We start from the raw sequence: 17,108 nt of genomic DNA, 5'->3' as shown, positions 1-17,108 counted from the left end.
AAGAAATGGGGAGATATTCAATAGTTTGTGTTGTTTTGCATATTGGATTTGGGGTTTTGGCAGAGACTGGAAACATTTGGTTAGTTTCTTGGCTCTGTGGTTGTCAACACGGGTTTTTTTTCACAATTGCTCCTGCATCCTGGTGCTTTTTAATGAAATGATAAAGTATGCCATTGCTCATGTGAAATAATGCTATAGGTTGTTGTAGTGGGAGCCAGGAAAAAGATTGAAATGGTAGAACCACGTAGTTTTGCAGTTACGAAAAGTTGTATATGTTATCAGGGAAGTTGAGGTATCCCTTTCCCCACCGGTTGCTGGGGGTGGAGTCCTTACGCTATCCCAAGAAAAAGAATTTTCTGAGACTCGCATAGGAGAACAAGTGATTTTTATTTGCTTGGAATTACATCCCTGAGTTCCCAAAGTCCCATTTCCCTTAGTCCAGTTACAGAAGTGTAGCGGGGGACTCAGTGGAGCTAAAAGCAAAGCCAGTGTCCAGAGTTTCTGTTCCATGTCGCAGCCGGGGCCAGTTCAGCATCAGGCTAGTTATAGTTCATTAGTCCATGGTGTGTGGGGGTCCACTCGGCCGTGGGCCACGTGGGCGAACGCAGCGGAGCCCAAGAGTGTGCCTCCTGCGATCAAAGGCCCAAGAGCATAAGAGGAAACCAAGAGAGAGAATTGCCTTGTTTAGAGGATTAAATATCCCAAATTTTGTGCCCTTGCAGCGATCATGCCTATTCTGGCCAATGACCTGTCCCCAGGTGTGACTGACAGCAAACACCTCATCTTTGCTAATCCCCCCGACTTTACTGAACATGCATCTATCTCCCTCTGACCAGTCTCCTGGGGAGTGTAAAGTTTTTGCTTTCTGGCAAAGCTGCCCAAATGGTGTGTTTATCATATCTGGCCTTTCCCTTGCTCCCTTCCTGTTATTAATAACTGGGTGAATTATAGTGGTATCATGTAGAATAGATCTTTCCTACACGTACAGGACGTGCAGCTCATGTGGAGCCCACAAGTCAGTGGAACAAGTGAGACGGAGAGCGGTGAGTGAGAAGAGGAGACTGGAAAGGCATCAGCCAGGACACTGCACACTATTAGGGCAAATCTCGAGGATGACGAGTCCTCTCTGATATAAGTGAAAACAATATTGCATGGAAACAAGATAAAGAACTTCAGCTCTGTTTTACTAAAGGCCAAGTATTCAACATCAGTAAGCCTTAGTTTCCTCATCTGTAATAGGAACAGTACTATTACTCTTCCTAGAAGGGTTGGAAGGGGTCATTCGTTCTTTTATCTGTTCATTCTCTAAATATTTACCAAACAACTTAGATACCAAGCACTGTGCTAGGGGGTGGGTGTATAAATAGATGTATTAAACATGTAAGCAAGCACACAGATACATAATTTCAAGTTGGGAAACGTATCTTTTTTTTTTTTTTTAAATATATCTTTATTGATTTCAGAGAGAGGAAAGGAGAGGGAGAGAGAGAGATAGAAACATCAATGATGAGAGAGTCATTGATCCGCTGTAGCCCGCAACCCGGGCATGTGCCCTGACTGGGAATCGAACCCCGATCGCCTGGATCCTAGGTCGACGCTCAACGGCTGAGCCACGCCCGGCCGGGCAGGAAACGTATCTTAAAGGAAGGAAACAGTACCCTGAGAAAATAACCAGGCTACTGACTTTAGTTGAATGGTCAGAGGTAGCTTCCCTAAGGATGTCACATTTGGGGCCTGAAAGTGCAAAGTAGGCAGCAATGCAGAGTCAGGAGAAGGAGGACCCCGGGTTAGAGGTGCCAACATAGCCTTAGGGACGGCATTGAGAAAAAGCTTGTAAACGCCAAGAACTGAAAATAGATCAGTGTGGCTGGAACCACAAAGGAGAGGAAAAGGCCAGCCAGAGCAGGCGGGAGCTAGGCCGTGTATGGCTTTGTAGCTGGGGATAAAGAACTTGGCTTTGCTAAATCAAAAGGGAAACAATGAGAAGGTTCTTAGTGCAATGCCTCGCACACCAGTGACTGGCTACTAAAAGTTAACATGACGCTGATGATGACAATGACGAAGACACCAGGGAGGAGAAAGTGACATGCTGGAGTTTGCAATCATGTAGGAACACACTTCTGTATAAAACTAGACAAGTATTCCTGACTATAGAAAAGCAGGTTTTTAAAACAGCAGATAAAAGATATGGTTATTGACAGAGTTATTAGAAGGGGCACTGTTTCATGAGGCAGAAAAAACCTTAAAATGTGAACTACGAAATCATGAAACAATCATGAATAACAAAGGCTAACAGCCTAGGAAAATAAGTTTTAGCCCCTGTGTAGCTTCTCTTATCTCTTATCCCTCACCCTTTATCCCTTCATTTCGAGTGAGGCCGCTCCCCTTTCCTGAGCGCCCAGACTAACCCACCGCTGGCCTCCAGGATCTTCTGTATTTGATACAAGGGGCATTTCAACCTGCAGCTCCCTCCACAAGAAGCCACATGCTAAACACCACTGTATGGCAGAGCTCCGTTTTCAGCTCTTGGTTGGATCAAGCAAGCCCAAGTACCAGCATATTTGGCTTGCTTTGAATTAAAATTTAATGATAAAATAGATATTTTGAAATTGTCATATAAAAACAAATCTGGATACAGAGCAGATAAAAACAAACGAGCAGATGCATGAAGATGCAGCTTTGGAACCTGAGCCACGACAGATGGTAAAGCTGACTGCTGGCTGGGCTCTAGATTTCACTTTTAACATTTCAGATAAACTGTGTTTTTTGGCCCAGTTAATTTTAGCTCTCACTCCAGGCTAAAGATCGTGGGTCACAGGTTGTATATTGGGCCTCTGGGCCTGAAACAGTCAGCGTTCGGGGGGTGAATTCGGCACTCAGTGAGAAGCCTGGGTCTGGTCCGAAGAACAATAGAATATTGAGTTAGTCTCTGTCGTTTCTTTGCCTGTGTGATCCACCCTAAAGAGCGAGTTTGGTGTGACACTGCAAGCGACTATGGCACGGCTCCGCCCAACTTCTTAAGAAGAACTGTTCATGTCATCCACGTTCAAGTATGAGTCACCTTTCTCCAGATGATGCTGTAGAAACAAACAGTCAATAGCAATTAAACAAATCAAAAACAGTAACAAACAAAACATTCTTGTGGCTTACAACAATGTACATTTATTCATTCTTTGCTCGTGTTAACATGTTGGTTTGGGGTCAGTGGCAGCTCTTTTGATCTGTCCCCTGTCCCATCAGTCCCTGGGACCCAGGCTCTTGGCCTTGTGAGCGGGGTAAGTAAGAGATCATTGAATAATGCAATGACCTCCAAAGCGTCTGCTCGGAAATTGTACATCACTCTGCTCATATTCTGCTGGGCAAAGCAAGCCCACAGTCAGTGGGAAGGAAAAGAGCACAGGGAAATAATAGTCTATTCCAGTGCGCAAGCACAAAGGAGGGGGGGTTTGGGGAGGGGAGGGGGGTTGCAAATTCTAAGTCCTAGAATATTGAATGCAAGATGTGCTACAAAAGTACTTGGGGTCATTTTAGAACCTTTAATGAATTTTATTTGAAAGTCTTTTTCAAAGAGGTTGTGGTTAAGGTTTTGCTGTGCCTGGGATCCAGGGAGAATACAAGCTTTCAGAATTAACGAGGTTTCATTTTCACACCGAGAGAGAAACACAGACAAAATCAATTGTGCTTCTAGGTTTAGGGCCCCCGAGCACTGTACGTTCCTCCGCAAACATTTGGACTGCAGCTGCCTTTCTCCTTGCTGACGCCCTTGAATTTCATTAGTGAGGCCCAGGGGAATGGCCCACTTTAGCTGACTCTGATGCTAGTTGGCTGTTTTTCTTCCTTCTTGTCATCTTCTAATGGGCACGATAGAAAAGAGAGGCTCCAATCTTAGCAGAAGCAAATGGAACCCTGGAGAATTAGAAAGCAGGAGGATATCTTACTGTGTGTTCATGCTTTCTGGTTTCTAAGAACTGTCGTATGTCTGCATCGCTAACAAAAATGGAACCATTTTACCCTGCCTTAAAATCAGTGAATCAACAAGCATTTGTTAAGTAACTGTTTACAAAGTTCTGTTTAGGTGCCGAAGGGGATACATGAATTTCTCTTCTTTCAGAGAATGGCTGTTTGGCTAGAGAGATATTTAGCATAACTTTATGACAGCATGCCAAAAAAAATGTGTGTGACAGCTCATAGAAAGGAGCTGGTTTGGTGTGAGTCAGTGGAAAGGCGTGTGATGTTTTAATGTCTCTGTAAGACTGTCATATGTCTGTACCATATTTACTTAATCACCCTCCTATTATGAGACATTTGGGATATTTTCAATTCTTGTTATAGAACATACTTTGATGTGGATCCTTGTGTGTCTTTGCCTGTATCTCGAATGATTTCCTTACGGTAGTGTGTTAGAGGGGAGTTACAGGGTCCAAAACTAGGAACATTTTGAAGACTCCTGATACATACTGCCAAAGTATTTTCCAGAAATTTATATTTCAGATAAGAGTGACTGTGTTACCATATCCCCGCCAGCTTTGAGTATCATACTTTTAAAATCTCCCTTCTACTGCTTGTTCCTCTTGGCCTGGATAAGCCTTTAAATCTCAGCCTAAAGGTTCTTTCTGCTGAGAAGTATTACAGAATCCCCAGTATGAGTTCAGTGTTTGGTTAAGCCAAGGGTTCTCTCCACTTTAAGACCTTTTCGTATTACCCTTTCACTGTTCTGAAAAGAGGCCCATGGGTGATATGACCTCAACATCCACATTTACATAAAACATTTTGGTTCATGGTATGCAATTTAGGAGAAATAAACTTAATATATATATATTTACTTCAGTAAGTTAAAAGCCTGGCAAGATGCACTTGAAGGCAGAGTGAAAGTATTAAGCTGCTTCCTCCCTGAGTCACTATGAAGGCTGAGGCAGAAACACAGCTGACATGGCTGGGTAGGTCGGTGACAAATTTTCTGAAATGGTGACTAACTCTTGGCAGATTTCCAGGAGAGAGAAAAAAAGAACTTCTTTAAATTTACACTCTACTTGTCATCCTGGAAAATTCAGTGTGCATTATAACTGGGCAAAAATATTTTGTGTTTAATATGTCAGATGGAAACTAGATTTTATACTTAGTAATAAACTGTCACTTATATGAATGTCGCACAGGACATAGGATAATTCCTGTTGTGTGTGACTGTCTCTCACATTTCAGGGTATTTAGTATCTTTGGTCCCCAGCCACTAAACGCCCCGCCACCATTGTGTTACTAATTAAAACAAAAGCAAAAAAATGCCTTCATACATTTCCAAGATGCCTAACGGTGGTACCTACCGAGAAACAATGTGGAGTAATAATATTGTACCCTGTACTTTTCAAATGCGACGTTCACGTTTTTTTAAAAACTGGGCTTGCTTGTTTAAGTTCCTCGTGAAGTGTCTCTTTCACAGTGCTATCCCCAGCAACAGGTGCTGGCATTTATTGATGCTTTGATAACACTCATTGAGGGATTGAGTTAATATTTAGATGGCTAGATCACCCAAAATAATTCTATGCAAGGAACAGCATGTATATCAATGGAACAATTTCTGATTTTAGTGAGGAAGCTCTAGTGTCAGGTATAACAATAGTCCACATTTTCTATGTGTAGGTATTTTCTTATGGAATTCACACTGTTTTATCTATTTGCTTCAACAACTCCTTGAGCCAGGCTTAGACTTAGTAAGTTATTCAGTTATTAAGTGAGGAGGTTTGTGACGGACATGGGAATGGAACCCAGGGCTATGTGACTCCATAGGTGGTGCTCAGGGCCACTACACTATAAGATATTGACTATTGACTGAAACAATTGGTCTTTATTATATGAAAAAAATTCTTCTTTTGCTCCTAACTTTCTAAGAGTTTTGTTTTTAATAAATAGGAATGCTTATAAACTTTGTGACATCTATGGAGATGTATGATTTTTCGTTTTGAACCTACTAACGAGCTTAATTTATAATTGCTCATTTCAGACGATTTCTGCATTACATTTTTTCTCGTATTCGATTTGGTATTTAAGCCTAGCAATGGAGTGAATTCATTTTTCTAGGACTGGGTTTAGAATTTTTTCAAAAATATTATCCATGTTAATAGGTGAAATCAATTAAAACATTTTTAATTGATTAAAAAAATGTTTTTGGTTTTGGATCTATGCTTTTTGATTCTTTTGGCTTAAGATTTTATCAATATTTAGTGTTATTGTATGTGCTAAAGAATCACCCACTGACTACTGTCAAATATAATATAAATGTGTAACCCAAATTAGATTATAACTCATTTTGAATCTGCCATTTTATTATCTCCAAAGAATATGACCCAGCCAAGGTAATTTTGTTGATGAGAATTACAGATCTATTTTATTTTTCTGTTTAGGTTCGAGATGATGATGACTTACTTGGAAAAGTCTGTGGCAATGAGACCCTCTCTCACATTAAATCCATTACTAATAGCATCTGGATCAGGTTCATAATTGATGCTTCTGTTGTAAGAGTTGGCTTCAGAGCTGTTTATCAAGTGGGTAAGAAAGCCTGAGCCTTAATTTTCAAATGTGCAATTTCCATGATTTTAACCTTTTAATTTCTAGAAATAATTTTGCCATTTTATGTCCTCAAGTGGCAAGGAAAAAATTCTAATAGTAATGTCACATTCCATTATATCCTTGCACATAATTGGAATTTGCAATAAAATTGAGGGCAAGGATCATTTCTCTCTGCACAAACACTAATCTCAGTTTCATCTTTACAGCCTGTGGAGGTGATTTAAGTGGAGAAGGGGTCATTCGCTCACCCTTTTATCCTAACGTGTATCCAGGAGAAAGGATCTGCAGGTGGACCATCCACCAACCGCAAAGCCAAGTAGTTCTTCTCAACTTCACTGGCTTTGAAATCGGCAGCTCTGCCCACTGTAATACAGATTATATTGAGGTAAGAGTAAAACTCCTTTGAATATTTACATTTGATTGGACGTTAATAAAAATATTATGTCATGTTATCTTCAAATCAGTTACATAAAACAAAACTAGTTTGTACAGACCACTATTCTTATGAATATAGATGTAAAAATCCTCAACAAAATACTAGCTAACTGAATCCAGCAGGATATAAAAAGGATTACATATCATGGCCAAGTGGGATTTATCTCAGGAATGCCAGATTTGTATACATCTGAAAATAATTTAATGTAAAATGAAATAAAGGAAAAAGCCATAAGATTGCCTCAATAGATGCTGAAAAGGCACTTAACAAAGTCCAGTACTTTTTCATGATAAAAACACTCAGCAGATTAAGAATAGAAGCATATTTCCTTAATCTGATAAAGGGCATCTGTAAAAGAACACACCCACAGCTAACATCATATTTAATGACGAAACACTAAATGCTTTGCCCCTGTGGTCAGTAAAAGAACAAAGCTCTCTATTCTCACAACTCTATTCATCATTACACTGGACAGTCTAGCTAAGGCAAGGAAAGAAAATAAAATGCACCCAGAATGAAAAGAAAGGATTTAAACTATATTCACAGATGACATGATCTTGTATATAGAGAAATCATAAGGAGCATATGCACACACAAACTATTAGAACTAATAAATTCAACTTACAGGATACAGTATTAAAACGTGAAAGTCATTTCTTTTTCTATACATTAGCAATGAATGATTAGAAAATAAAATCAAGGAAACAATTCTATTTATAATAGCATTAAAAAGAATGAATACTAAATAATACATCTTGAAAAAGATGTGTAATGCTCGGACTCTAAAAACCACAAACCATCATTGAAAGATCTTAAAGACCTAAGTAAATGGAAAGATGTCTCGTGTTCGTGGATTAGAAGACTTGATGTTGTTAAGATGGTAATACCTTCCAAATTTATTTGAAGATTCAATTCAATCCCTATCAAAATCCCAGCTGACACTTTTGCACAAATTCACAAGCTGATTGTAAGATTCACATGTAAATGCAAGGGAACCAGAATAACCAAAGCATTCTTGAAAATAGAATGAAGTTGGAGGACTCACACTTGTTGATTGTAAAACTCAGAACAAGACTGTGGTAATCAAGAAGTGTATTATTTGAGTAAGGATAAAAATATAAAACAAAATATGGAACAAAATTTAATATCCAGAAATAAGTCATAACTTTGTGGCCAATTGATTTTTGAAAAGAGTGCCAAGACATTTCAAAGAGAAAAAAATAAATTTTTCAACAAATGATGTGGAATATCTACACACAAAATTATGAAACCAGACCCCTTCCTACACCATTTACAAAAATTAAGTCAAAATGAATCAGAATTAAATGTGGGAGCTAAAACCCTGTACTCTTAGAAGAAAACATAAGGGTAAGTATTTGTGATCTTAGGTTAGGCAAAGCCTTCTTAGATATGACAAAAAAATACAAACAAAAAAAGGAAAAATCAGACTTCATCAAAATTAAAAATAACCTAATTTTAAAAATGTGCAAAGAATATGAATATATATTTCTTCAAGGAAGATATACAAATGGCCAATAAGTACATGAAAAGATGTTCAACATCACTAATCATCAGGGAAATACAAGTCAAAGTACAATGAGGTAAGTTGCAGAATACCCACTAGGATGGCTGTAAAGAAGAGGTTAGATAATAACAAGTGTTGGCAAAGATTTGGAGAAATCGGAACCCTTTTACACTTGTACACTGCTGGTGAGCGTTTAAAATAGTACAGCTGCTTTGGAAAAGAGTTGGCAGTTCTTCAAAAAGTTAAACATAGAGTTATCATTTGATCCAGCAATTCCACTCCTAGATATACACCTAAGGAAAATAATATATGTGTCTACACAAAAATTTGTACATGAGTGACTACAATCATTATTCATAATAGCAAAACAATATAACAATCTAAGTGTTCATCAGCTAATGAATGAATTAACGAAATGTGCTTTATCCACACAATGGAATGTTATATGGCATTAAAAAGGAATGAAGTAATTACACACAACTTTGAAAACGTTGTGCTAAGTACAAGAAGCTAGTCACAAAAGGCCACATATTGTATGATTCCATTTCTTTGAAATGCAGAATAGACAATTTATGGAGATAGTAAATTAGTGGCTGCCTGGAGCTAGGGTTTGAGGGGAATAGGGAATGACAGCTAATGGGCATGGAGTTTCTTTTGGGATGACAAAAATATTCTGAAATTGACTTCTATTATATTAATAAAAACATTTCAGAAATAATTATTCTTAAAGCAGTTTTTCAAAATAAGTATCTAATAATAAATTTGAATATATCTTTTTAACCTTAGATTGGTAGCAGTTCCATTTTGGGTTCTACTGAAAATAAAAAATATTGTGGCACAGACATACCTTCGCTTATCACATCCGTATACAATTTTCTTTATGTCATATTTGTGAAAAGTTCTTCTACTGAAAATCATGGTTTCATGGCTAAGTTCAGTAGTGAAGATTTGGGTAAGTGACTGACTCTTCTGCTTTGTTTCTCAGGCTTATATCAGAATAAGTAAACAATGGAAATAAATTATTATAGAAAATTTATCTATGCTGTAGATGTGTACTTACCTACACTATAAAATTTTAAGGTATACTCTAAAGAAAAATATATATTTCTTAAGCAGCACATATCGATAGTTAATTGATGTCTATTAATAAGAGAAAAACCAAGTTATCTGAAGTGACATATAAGGAAAATTTTTCTTTTTGAGCTTTTAAGAGCTTATGATCAGATTATTTTATCTTGAATTTCAGGTAACTTGTTGGTTGCTTGTTCTAACAATTATTATTTTTATTTCAACAGCATGTGGAAAAATTCTTACAGAGCCAACAGGAGTTATTCAAAGTCCTGGTCATCCAAATATCTACCCCCATGGGATCAACTGTACCTGGCACATAGTAATCGAATCTGGCTACCTGATAAATTTGGTATTCAGAAGATTTCACCTGCAGTTTCACTATAATTGCACAAGTGACTATCTGGAAGTTTATGACACTGGTTCTGAGACATCTCTTGGGAGGTGAGATTATTTTGGTTTTGTTTATTTTTTTCACACTAAAATTTTCTTGCTTCAGTGAAGGATGTTAAAATCTATCATGTGTTATAAAAAAAACAGGTGAGATTAACAAGCTTCTCTATAACCATTTCTATATTACTGCTCTGTAGTCTTGACCTTTCACAATTAAGTTTTGACAGATGTGTATACCTATGAAGGCATAACTAAAATCAAGATAATGCAGACACCAATTATCCTCAAACTCTTCCTTCTGCCCATAATAATTTCTTACTTCTGCCCCTCAGCCCCATGCCCAGGAAACTACTAGCCTGCTTTCTCTCACTGCAAATCAGTTTGCATATTCTGGAATTGGAATTATACTGTATACACTGTTTTCTTTTTTAATTTTTATTTTTGTTTAAAATATTACAGATGTCACTTTTTCTCCCCAATGACCCATTCCACCCCTTCCCACCCCCTCCCCAATCCCTTTCCGCACCATTGTCTGTGTCCTTGGGTTGTGCATATATGCAGATAAATTCTTTAGTTACTCTCTACCCCTCCACCCACCTGACCTCCTCCATTCCTCTGACATTCGTCAGTCTCATCTATGCTTCCATGTCACTGAATCTGTTCTGTTCATCAGTTTATTAAGTTCTTTAGATTCCACGCATAAGCGAGATCATGTGATGTTTGTCTTTCTCTGCCTGGCTTATTTCACTTAGCATAATATTCTCCAGGTCCATCCATACTGTCCCAAAGGGTACGAGATCCTTCTTCTTTAGAGCTGCGTAGTATTCCATGGTGTAAATGTCCCACAGCTTTTTTATCCATTCATCTCCTGATGGGCACTTGGGCTGTTTCCAGATCTTGGCTATTGTAAACTGTGCTGCTATGAACATCAGGATACATATATTCTGATGAATGTTTCAGGATTCTTAGGATACATTACTAGGAGTGGAATCACTGAGTCAAAAGGCAGCTCCATTTTTAATTTTTTGAGGAACCTCCATACTGTTTTCCATAGTGGCTGCCCCAGTCTGCATTCCCACCAGCAGTGGACTAGGGTCCCCTTTCTCCACACCCTCGCCAGCACGTCATTTGTTGATTTGTTGATGGAGCCATTCTGACAGGTGCGAGGTGATACTTCATTGTGGTTTTAATTTGCATTTCTCTGATGATTAGCGACCTTGAGCATTTTCTCACTTTTCTCTTGGCCCTCTGTATGTCCTCTTTGGAGAAGTGTCTATTCAGGTCCTTTGCCCATTTCTTAGTTGGGTTGTTTGTCTTCCTCTTGCTGAATGCTATGAGTTCTTTGTACACTTTGGAAATTAGCCCCTTATCAGATACATGCTTGGCAAATATGTTTTCCCAGACTGTGGGGTTCCTTTGTATTTTGAGGCTGTTTTCTTTTGCTGTGCAGAAGCTTTTTAGTTTGATGTAGTCCCATATGTTTATTTTTTCCTTTGTTTCTCTTGCCCTAGGAGATGTTTGAGTGAAAAATGCACTATGTGGGATGTCTGTGACTTTACAGCCTATGTTTTTTTCCAGGATTTTTATGGTTTCGTGACTTACATTTAAGTCTTTTATCCATTTTGAGTTTATTTTTGTGTATCGTGAAAGTTGGTGGTCTAGTTTCATTCTTTTGCATGTATCTGTCCAATTTCCCAGCACCACTTATTGAAGAGACTGTCTTTACTCCATTGGACACTCTTGCCTCCTTTGTCAAATATTAACTGACCATAATGGCGTGGGTCTATTTCTGGGGTCTCTGTTCTGTTCCATTGATCTATATGCCTGTTGTTGTACCAATACAAGGCTGTTTTGATTACAGTGGCTTTGTAATACAGTTTCAAGTCTGGTAATGTTATCCCTCCCACTCTGTTCTTTTTTTCTCAAGATGGCTGCAGCTATTCGGGGTCTTTTTTGGTTCCATATAAATTTTCGAAATGTTTGTTCTAGGTCTGTGAAATATGCTGTTGGTATTTTCATAGGAATTGCATTAAATTTATAAATTGCTTTGGGTAGTATGGACATTTTAATGATATTAATTCTTCCAATCCATGAGCATGGTATATTCTTCCACTTGTTTAAATCTTCCTCTATTTCTTTTTTCAGTGTCACATAGTTTTCTGAGTATGGGCCTTTTATATCCTTGGTTAAATTTATTCCTAGGTATCTTATTTTTTTAGTTGCAATGGTAAATGGTACTGCTTTTTTAGTTTCTCTCTCTGAAGGTTCATTGTTGCTGTATAAGAATGCCACTAGTTTCCGGATGTTGATTTTGTATCCAGCTACCTTGCCAAATTCATTTATCAATTCTAGTAGTACTTTGATGGAGTCTTTAGGGTTTTCTATGTACAATATCATGGCATCTGCAGATAATGACAGTTTTACTTCCTCCTTTCCAATTTGGATACCTTTTATGTTTTCTTCCTGTTTGATGGCTATGGCGAGGACTTCCAGCACTATGTTGAATAAGAGTGGTGAAAGTGGACATCCCTGTCTTGTTCCTGTGTTTAATGGAAATTGTTTTAGTTTTTGCCTATTGAGTATGATGTTGGTTGTAGGTCTGTCATATATGGCCTTTATTATGTTGAGGTATGATCCCTCTATTCCCACTTTGCTGAGAGTTTTTATCTGAAATGGGTGCTGGATTTTGTCAAATGCTTTTTCTGCATCTATTGAAAGGATCATATGATTTTTGTCCTTCATTTTGTTTATGTGATGTATCACATTTATTGATTTGCGGACGTTGTACCAGCTTTGCATCCCCAGAATAAATCCCACCTGGTCATGATGTATGATCTTTTTAATGTATTGCTGGATCCGGTTTGCTAGTATTTTAGTGAGGATTTTAGCATCTATGTTCATCAGGGATATTGGCCTGTAATTTTCTTTCTTTGTAGTATCTTTATCTGGTTTAGGGATTAGGGTGATACTGGCCTCATAGAAAGAATTTGGGAGTTTTCCCTCCTCTTGAATTTTCTGGAATAGTTTGAATAGAATAGGTGTTAATTCTTCTTTGAATATTTGGTAAAACCCACCTGTAAATCCATCTGATCCAGGACTTTTGTTTGCTGGGAGTTTTTTGATTACTGCTTCAATTTCATTAGTTTTTATCAGCCTATACAGGTTTTCTGCCTCTTCTTGATTCAACTTTGGAAGGTTGTACGCTTCTAAGAATTTGTTCATTTCATCCAGGTTGTCCAGTTTGTTGGCATATAGTTGCTCATAATATTTTCTTACAATCCTTTGTATTTCTTTTGGGTCAGCTGTTATATCGCCTTTTTCATTTCTGATTTTATTTATTTGAGTCCTCTCTCTTTGTTTCTTGGTGAGTCTGGCTAAAGGTGTATCAATCTTATTTACTTTTTCAAAGAACCAGCTCTTGGTTTCATTGATTTTTTTGTATTGTTTTTTTAGTCTCTATGTCACTAATTTCTGCTCTGATTTTCATTATTTCCTTCCTTCTAGTTCCTTGGGGCTTTTCTTGCTGTTCTCGTTCTAGTTCTTTTAGTTGTTGTGTTAGGTGGTTCATTAGATCTTTTTCTTGTTTCTTGAGATAGGCTTGTAATGCTATGAATTTTCCTCTCAGGACTGCTTTCACCATGTCCCATAGATTTTGGGCTGTTGTCTGTTCATTTTCGTTACTTTCCATGAAGTGCTTGATTTCTTCCTTGATCTCCTTGGTAACCCATTCATTGTTTAATAACATGATATCTAGCCTCCATGTGTTTGAATATTTTTGAGTTTTTTAATAGTGGATGATTTCTAGTTTCATGGCATTGTGATCTGAGAAGATGCTTGATATGATTTCAATCTTCTTATATTTGTAGAGACTTGCCTTGTGCCCTAACATGTGGTCTATTTTTGTGAATGTTCCATGTGCACTTGAGAAGAATGTGTATTCTGCTGCTTTGGGATGAAATGTTCTGTAAATGTCAATTAAATCCATTAGTTCTAGTGATTCATTTAAGTTCTGTTTCCCTGTTGATTTTTTGTCTTGATGATCTGTTCAGTGGTGACAGTGGGGTGTTAAAGTCCCTCACTATGATTGTGTTGCTGTCAATCTCCCCCTTAAAGTCCCCCAAGATATATATATATTTTTAATATATCTTTATTGATTTCAGAGAGAGGAAAGGGGAGGGAGAGAGAGACAGAAACATCAATGATGAGAAAGTCATTGATCAGCTGCAGCCCGCAACCCGGGCATGTGCCCTGACCGGGAATCGAACCCCAATCTCCTGGATCCTAGGGGGACACTCGACTGCTGAGCCACACCCGGCCGGGCCCCAAGAAATTTTTTATATATTTAGGTGCTCCTATATTGGGTGCATAAATGTTTATAAGGGTTATTTCCACCCGTTGGATTGATCCCTTTAGTATTAAGTAGTGACCAACTTTGTTTCTTGTTATGGTCTTTATTTTGAAGTCTGTTTTGTCAGAAATAAGAATTGCTACTCCAGCTTTCTTGTTCTTTCCATTTGCATGGAATATTTTACTCCATCCCTTCACTTTTAGCCTGTGTGAGTCTTTTGCTCTCAGGTGGGTCTCTTGTAGACAGCATATATTTGGGTCCTGTTTTCTTATCCATTCAGCTACCCTATGTCTTTTGATTGGACCATTTATTCCATTTACATTTAAGGTTACTATTGATAGAAACTTATTTAATGCCATTTTTCCCCTGTATGCTGATGTACCTTTCTCTCACTATTCCTTCTTTTTCTTAAAGCTGTCCTTTTAGCATTTCTTGCAATGCTGGTTTGGTGGTACTGAACTCCTTTAGTCTTTTTTGGTCTGGGAAGCTCTTTATTTCACCTTCAATTTTAAATGATAGCCTTGCTGGATAAAGCAATCTTGGTTGCATGTTCTTGTTTTTCATTACTTGGAGAATTTCATGCCACTCCCTTCTGGCCTGAAGAGTTTCTGTTGAGAAATCAGCCGTCAGCCTTATGGGGGTTCCCTTGTAGGTCACTGCTTGTCTCTCTCTTGCAGCCCTTAACATTTTCTCTTTGTCCTTGACATTTGCCATTTTAATTATGATGTGTCTTGGAGTGGGTCTCTTTGGGTCCCTCTTCTTTGGAACCCTCTGTGCTTCCTGAACTTGTGTGGCTTTCTCTTTCACCAGCATAGGGAAGTTTTCTATAATTATTTCCTCCACCAAGTTTCCTATCGCTTGCTCTCTTTCCCCCCCCCTCTGGCACTCCTATAATGTGAATGTTGTTTTGCTTCATATTGTCCCAAAGCTCCCTTAGAATGACCTCATGCTTTTTAAGTGTTTTTTCTTTTTACCGCCCTGATTGAGTGATTTTTTCTACCTTGTCTTCTAAGTCACTTATTCTATCCTCTGCTTCATTGAGCCTGCTTTTAATTCCTTCCAGTGCATTCTTGATATCAGATACAGCATTCTTTATCTCTGTTTGATTTTTGTTTATGGTACGTATCTCTTTTTTCATGTCTTCACTAAAGTCCTCGATCTTATCATCTAGTGTCTTCTTAAGTTCCTTGAACATCTTCATCATCCATACTCTGAACTCCATTTGTGATAACTTGCTTAACTCCATCTCATCAAAGTCTTTTTCTGGCAATTATTCCTTTTCTTTAATTTGGGGGTTGTTTCTTTGTCTCCCCATTTTGGTAGGTCTTACTGTTTGTATCTATATATTTGATAGATTTGCTGTCTCCCAGTCTTGTGGGATGGGATTTTGTCTTGTGGGTCTAATGGAACCCAGAGGTGTGTTTTCCTTATACTTCTGAGCTCTTTGCTCTAGGCGTGTCCCTCTTGTGGGTGTCCCTTTTGTTGTTTCTTTATGTTCTCCTGTTGTGGTTGGGTCTAGGTTGTCGTTGATCAGTCCTTGGGAGGACCCTTCTCTCAGGTTGGCTGTGTCTCAGCCCCAACCTTGTCGTGTCAGCTTTGTACAGGTGCTGGCAAGGCAGGACAATACACAACTTCCAGGAAAAAAGAGTTATATTACAAAATATCTTAACAGTCACAATGAAAACAACCCACATGAAAATAGAACTAGGAGAGTGAAGGGAGAACACACATACACAAACAAACGCTTCAAAAAAGAAAGAGAAAGAAAAGTAACGCTTAGAGAGAGAGATGTATATTGTTGTTAATAGTGGTGAAAATTTAGAAAATAATAATAAGCTAAAATGTAAGAAATAGGGAAGCTACTGGAAGATAACAGAAGTAGAGAAAAGATTCTGAAAGAAGGGTCAGCAAAACATTAAGGGAGACAATAGAAATAGAATACTAATTGAAAATGAGAAAACAAAAATACAATAAAGAGAATAAGAGAAACTAACAATCGAACAAAAAGACAGGAAGACAGAAGGGAGGATAACAAAAGAACGAAAGAAAAGTAGGAAAAGAAAAAAGAAAAAGAAAAAAAAGTTATGCCAATGGATCAAGAGGAGAGAAAGAGAGAAAGCCCAGGCAGGGAGGGAGTCTGGTAAGAGATTTGGTGAAAACTATAGAGGAAAGCAGTAAACATGGTTATAAGGATAAAATCCCAGTCTTTAAGCAGGGATATCAAGAAAATCTTGATAGTAGAAGCAAGGATAAGATAAAACAAAGCAAACAAACTAAACAAAACTAAAATCAAGCTAAGCAAGACAAAATTTTTTATAAAAAAGGGAAAAAAATTTAGTTAAAAAAATGTTTAAAAAAAATTTTTTTTAATTATAAAATTTAAAAAGAAAACAAATTTTCTCCCCTTTCTCTTTTTCCTAAAGAAAACAGAGAAAAAACAAACAAACACACAAAAAACAAACAAAAAAATTAAAAACACACACACACACACACACACACACACACACACACACACACACACAAAAAAAAAAAAACCAAACCAAACAAAAAAAAACCAGATGAAAAAAAGACAGTCAATCAGGTGAGTTTCTTCTGGGCAGCTTATGTTGTCTGAGGCTCACTGTTTTGTGTGCTGGTTTCAGTTCTCCTGGGAGGTGCTTGTGTATCACCCAATGTGAGGAGCTGTCTAGGTTTGGCTCTGATGTCCTTAGGTAGATGGTTGATCTGAGGCTCTCTGTGGGCCACCTCCTCTTATCAGCTATTTTGCAAACTTGTAG

General features: G+C 37.9%; 1 protein-coding gene across 1 annotated transcript in view; it reads left to right on the top strand.

The window, feature by feature from the left end:
• Positions 1 to 17,108, top strand: part of CUBN (cubilin) — a 256,784-nt gene that overhangs the window by 34,107 nt on the left and 205,569 nt on the right. The window contains exons 18-21 of the mRNA XM_016213239.2: positions 6,396 to 6,540; positions 6,768 to 6,946; positions 9,309 to 9,474; positions 9,818 to 10,034. Coding sequence (XP_016068725.2) covers positions 6,396 to 6,540; positions 6,768 to 6,946; positions 9,309 to 9,474; positions 9,818 to 10,034 — 707 coding nt within the window. The remainder of the gene's footprint in view (positions 1 to 6,395; positions 6,541 to 6,767; positions 6,947 to 9,308; positions 9,475 to 9,817; positions 10,035 to 17,108) is intronic.

This window comes from Miniopterus natalensis, chromosome 1 (assembly GCF_054644295.1).
Source record: "Miniopterus natalensis isolate mMinNat1 chromosome 1, mMinNat1.hap1, whole genome shotgun sequence".
NCBI lineage: Eukaryota > Metazoa > Chordata > Mammalia > Chiroptera > Miniopteridae > Miniopterus > Miniopterus natalensis.
The sequence above is the reverse complement of the archived record's forward strand: the minus strand, read 5'-3'. Positions and strand labels throughout refer to the sequence as shown.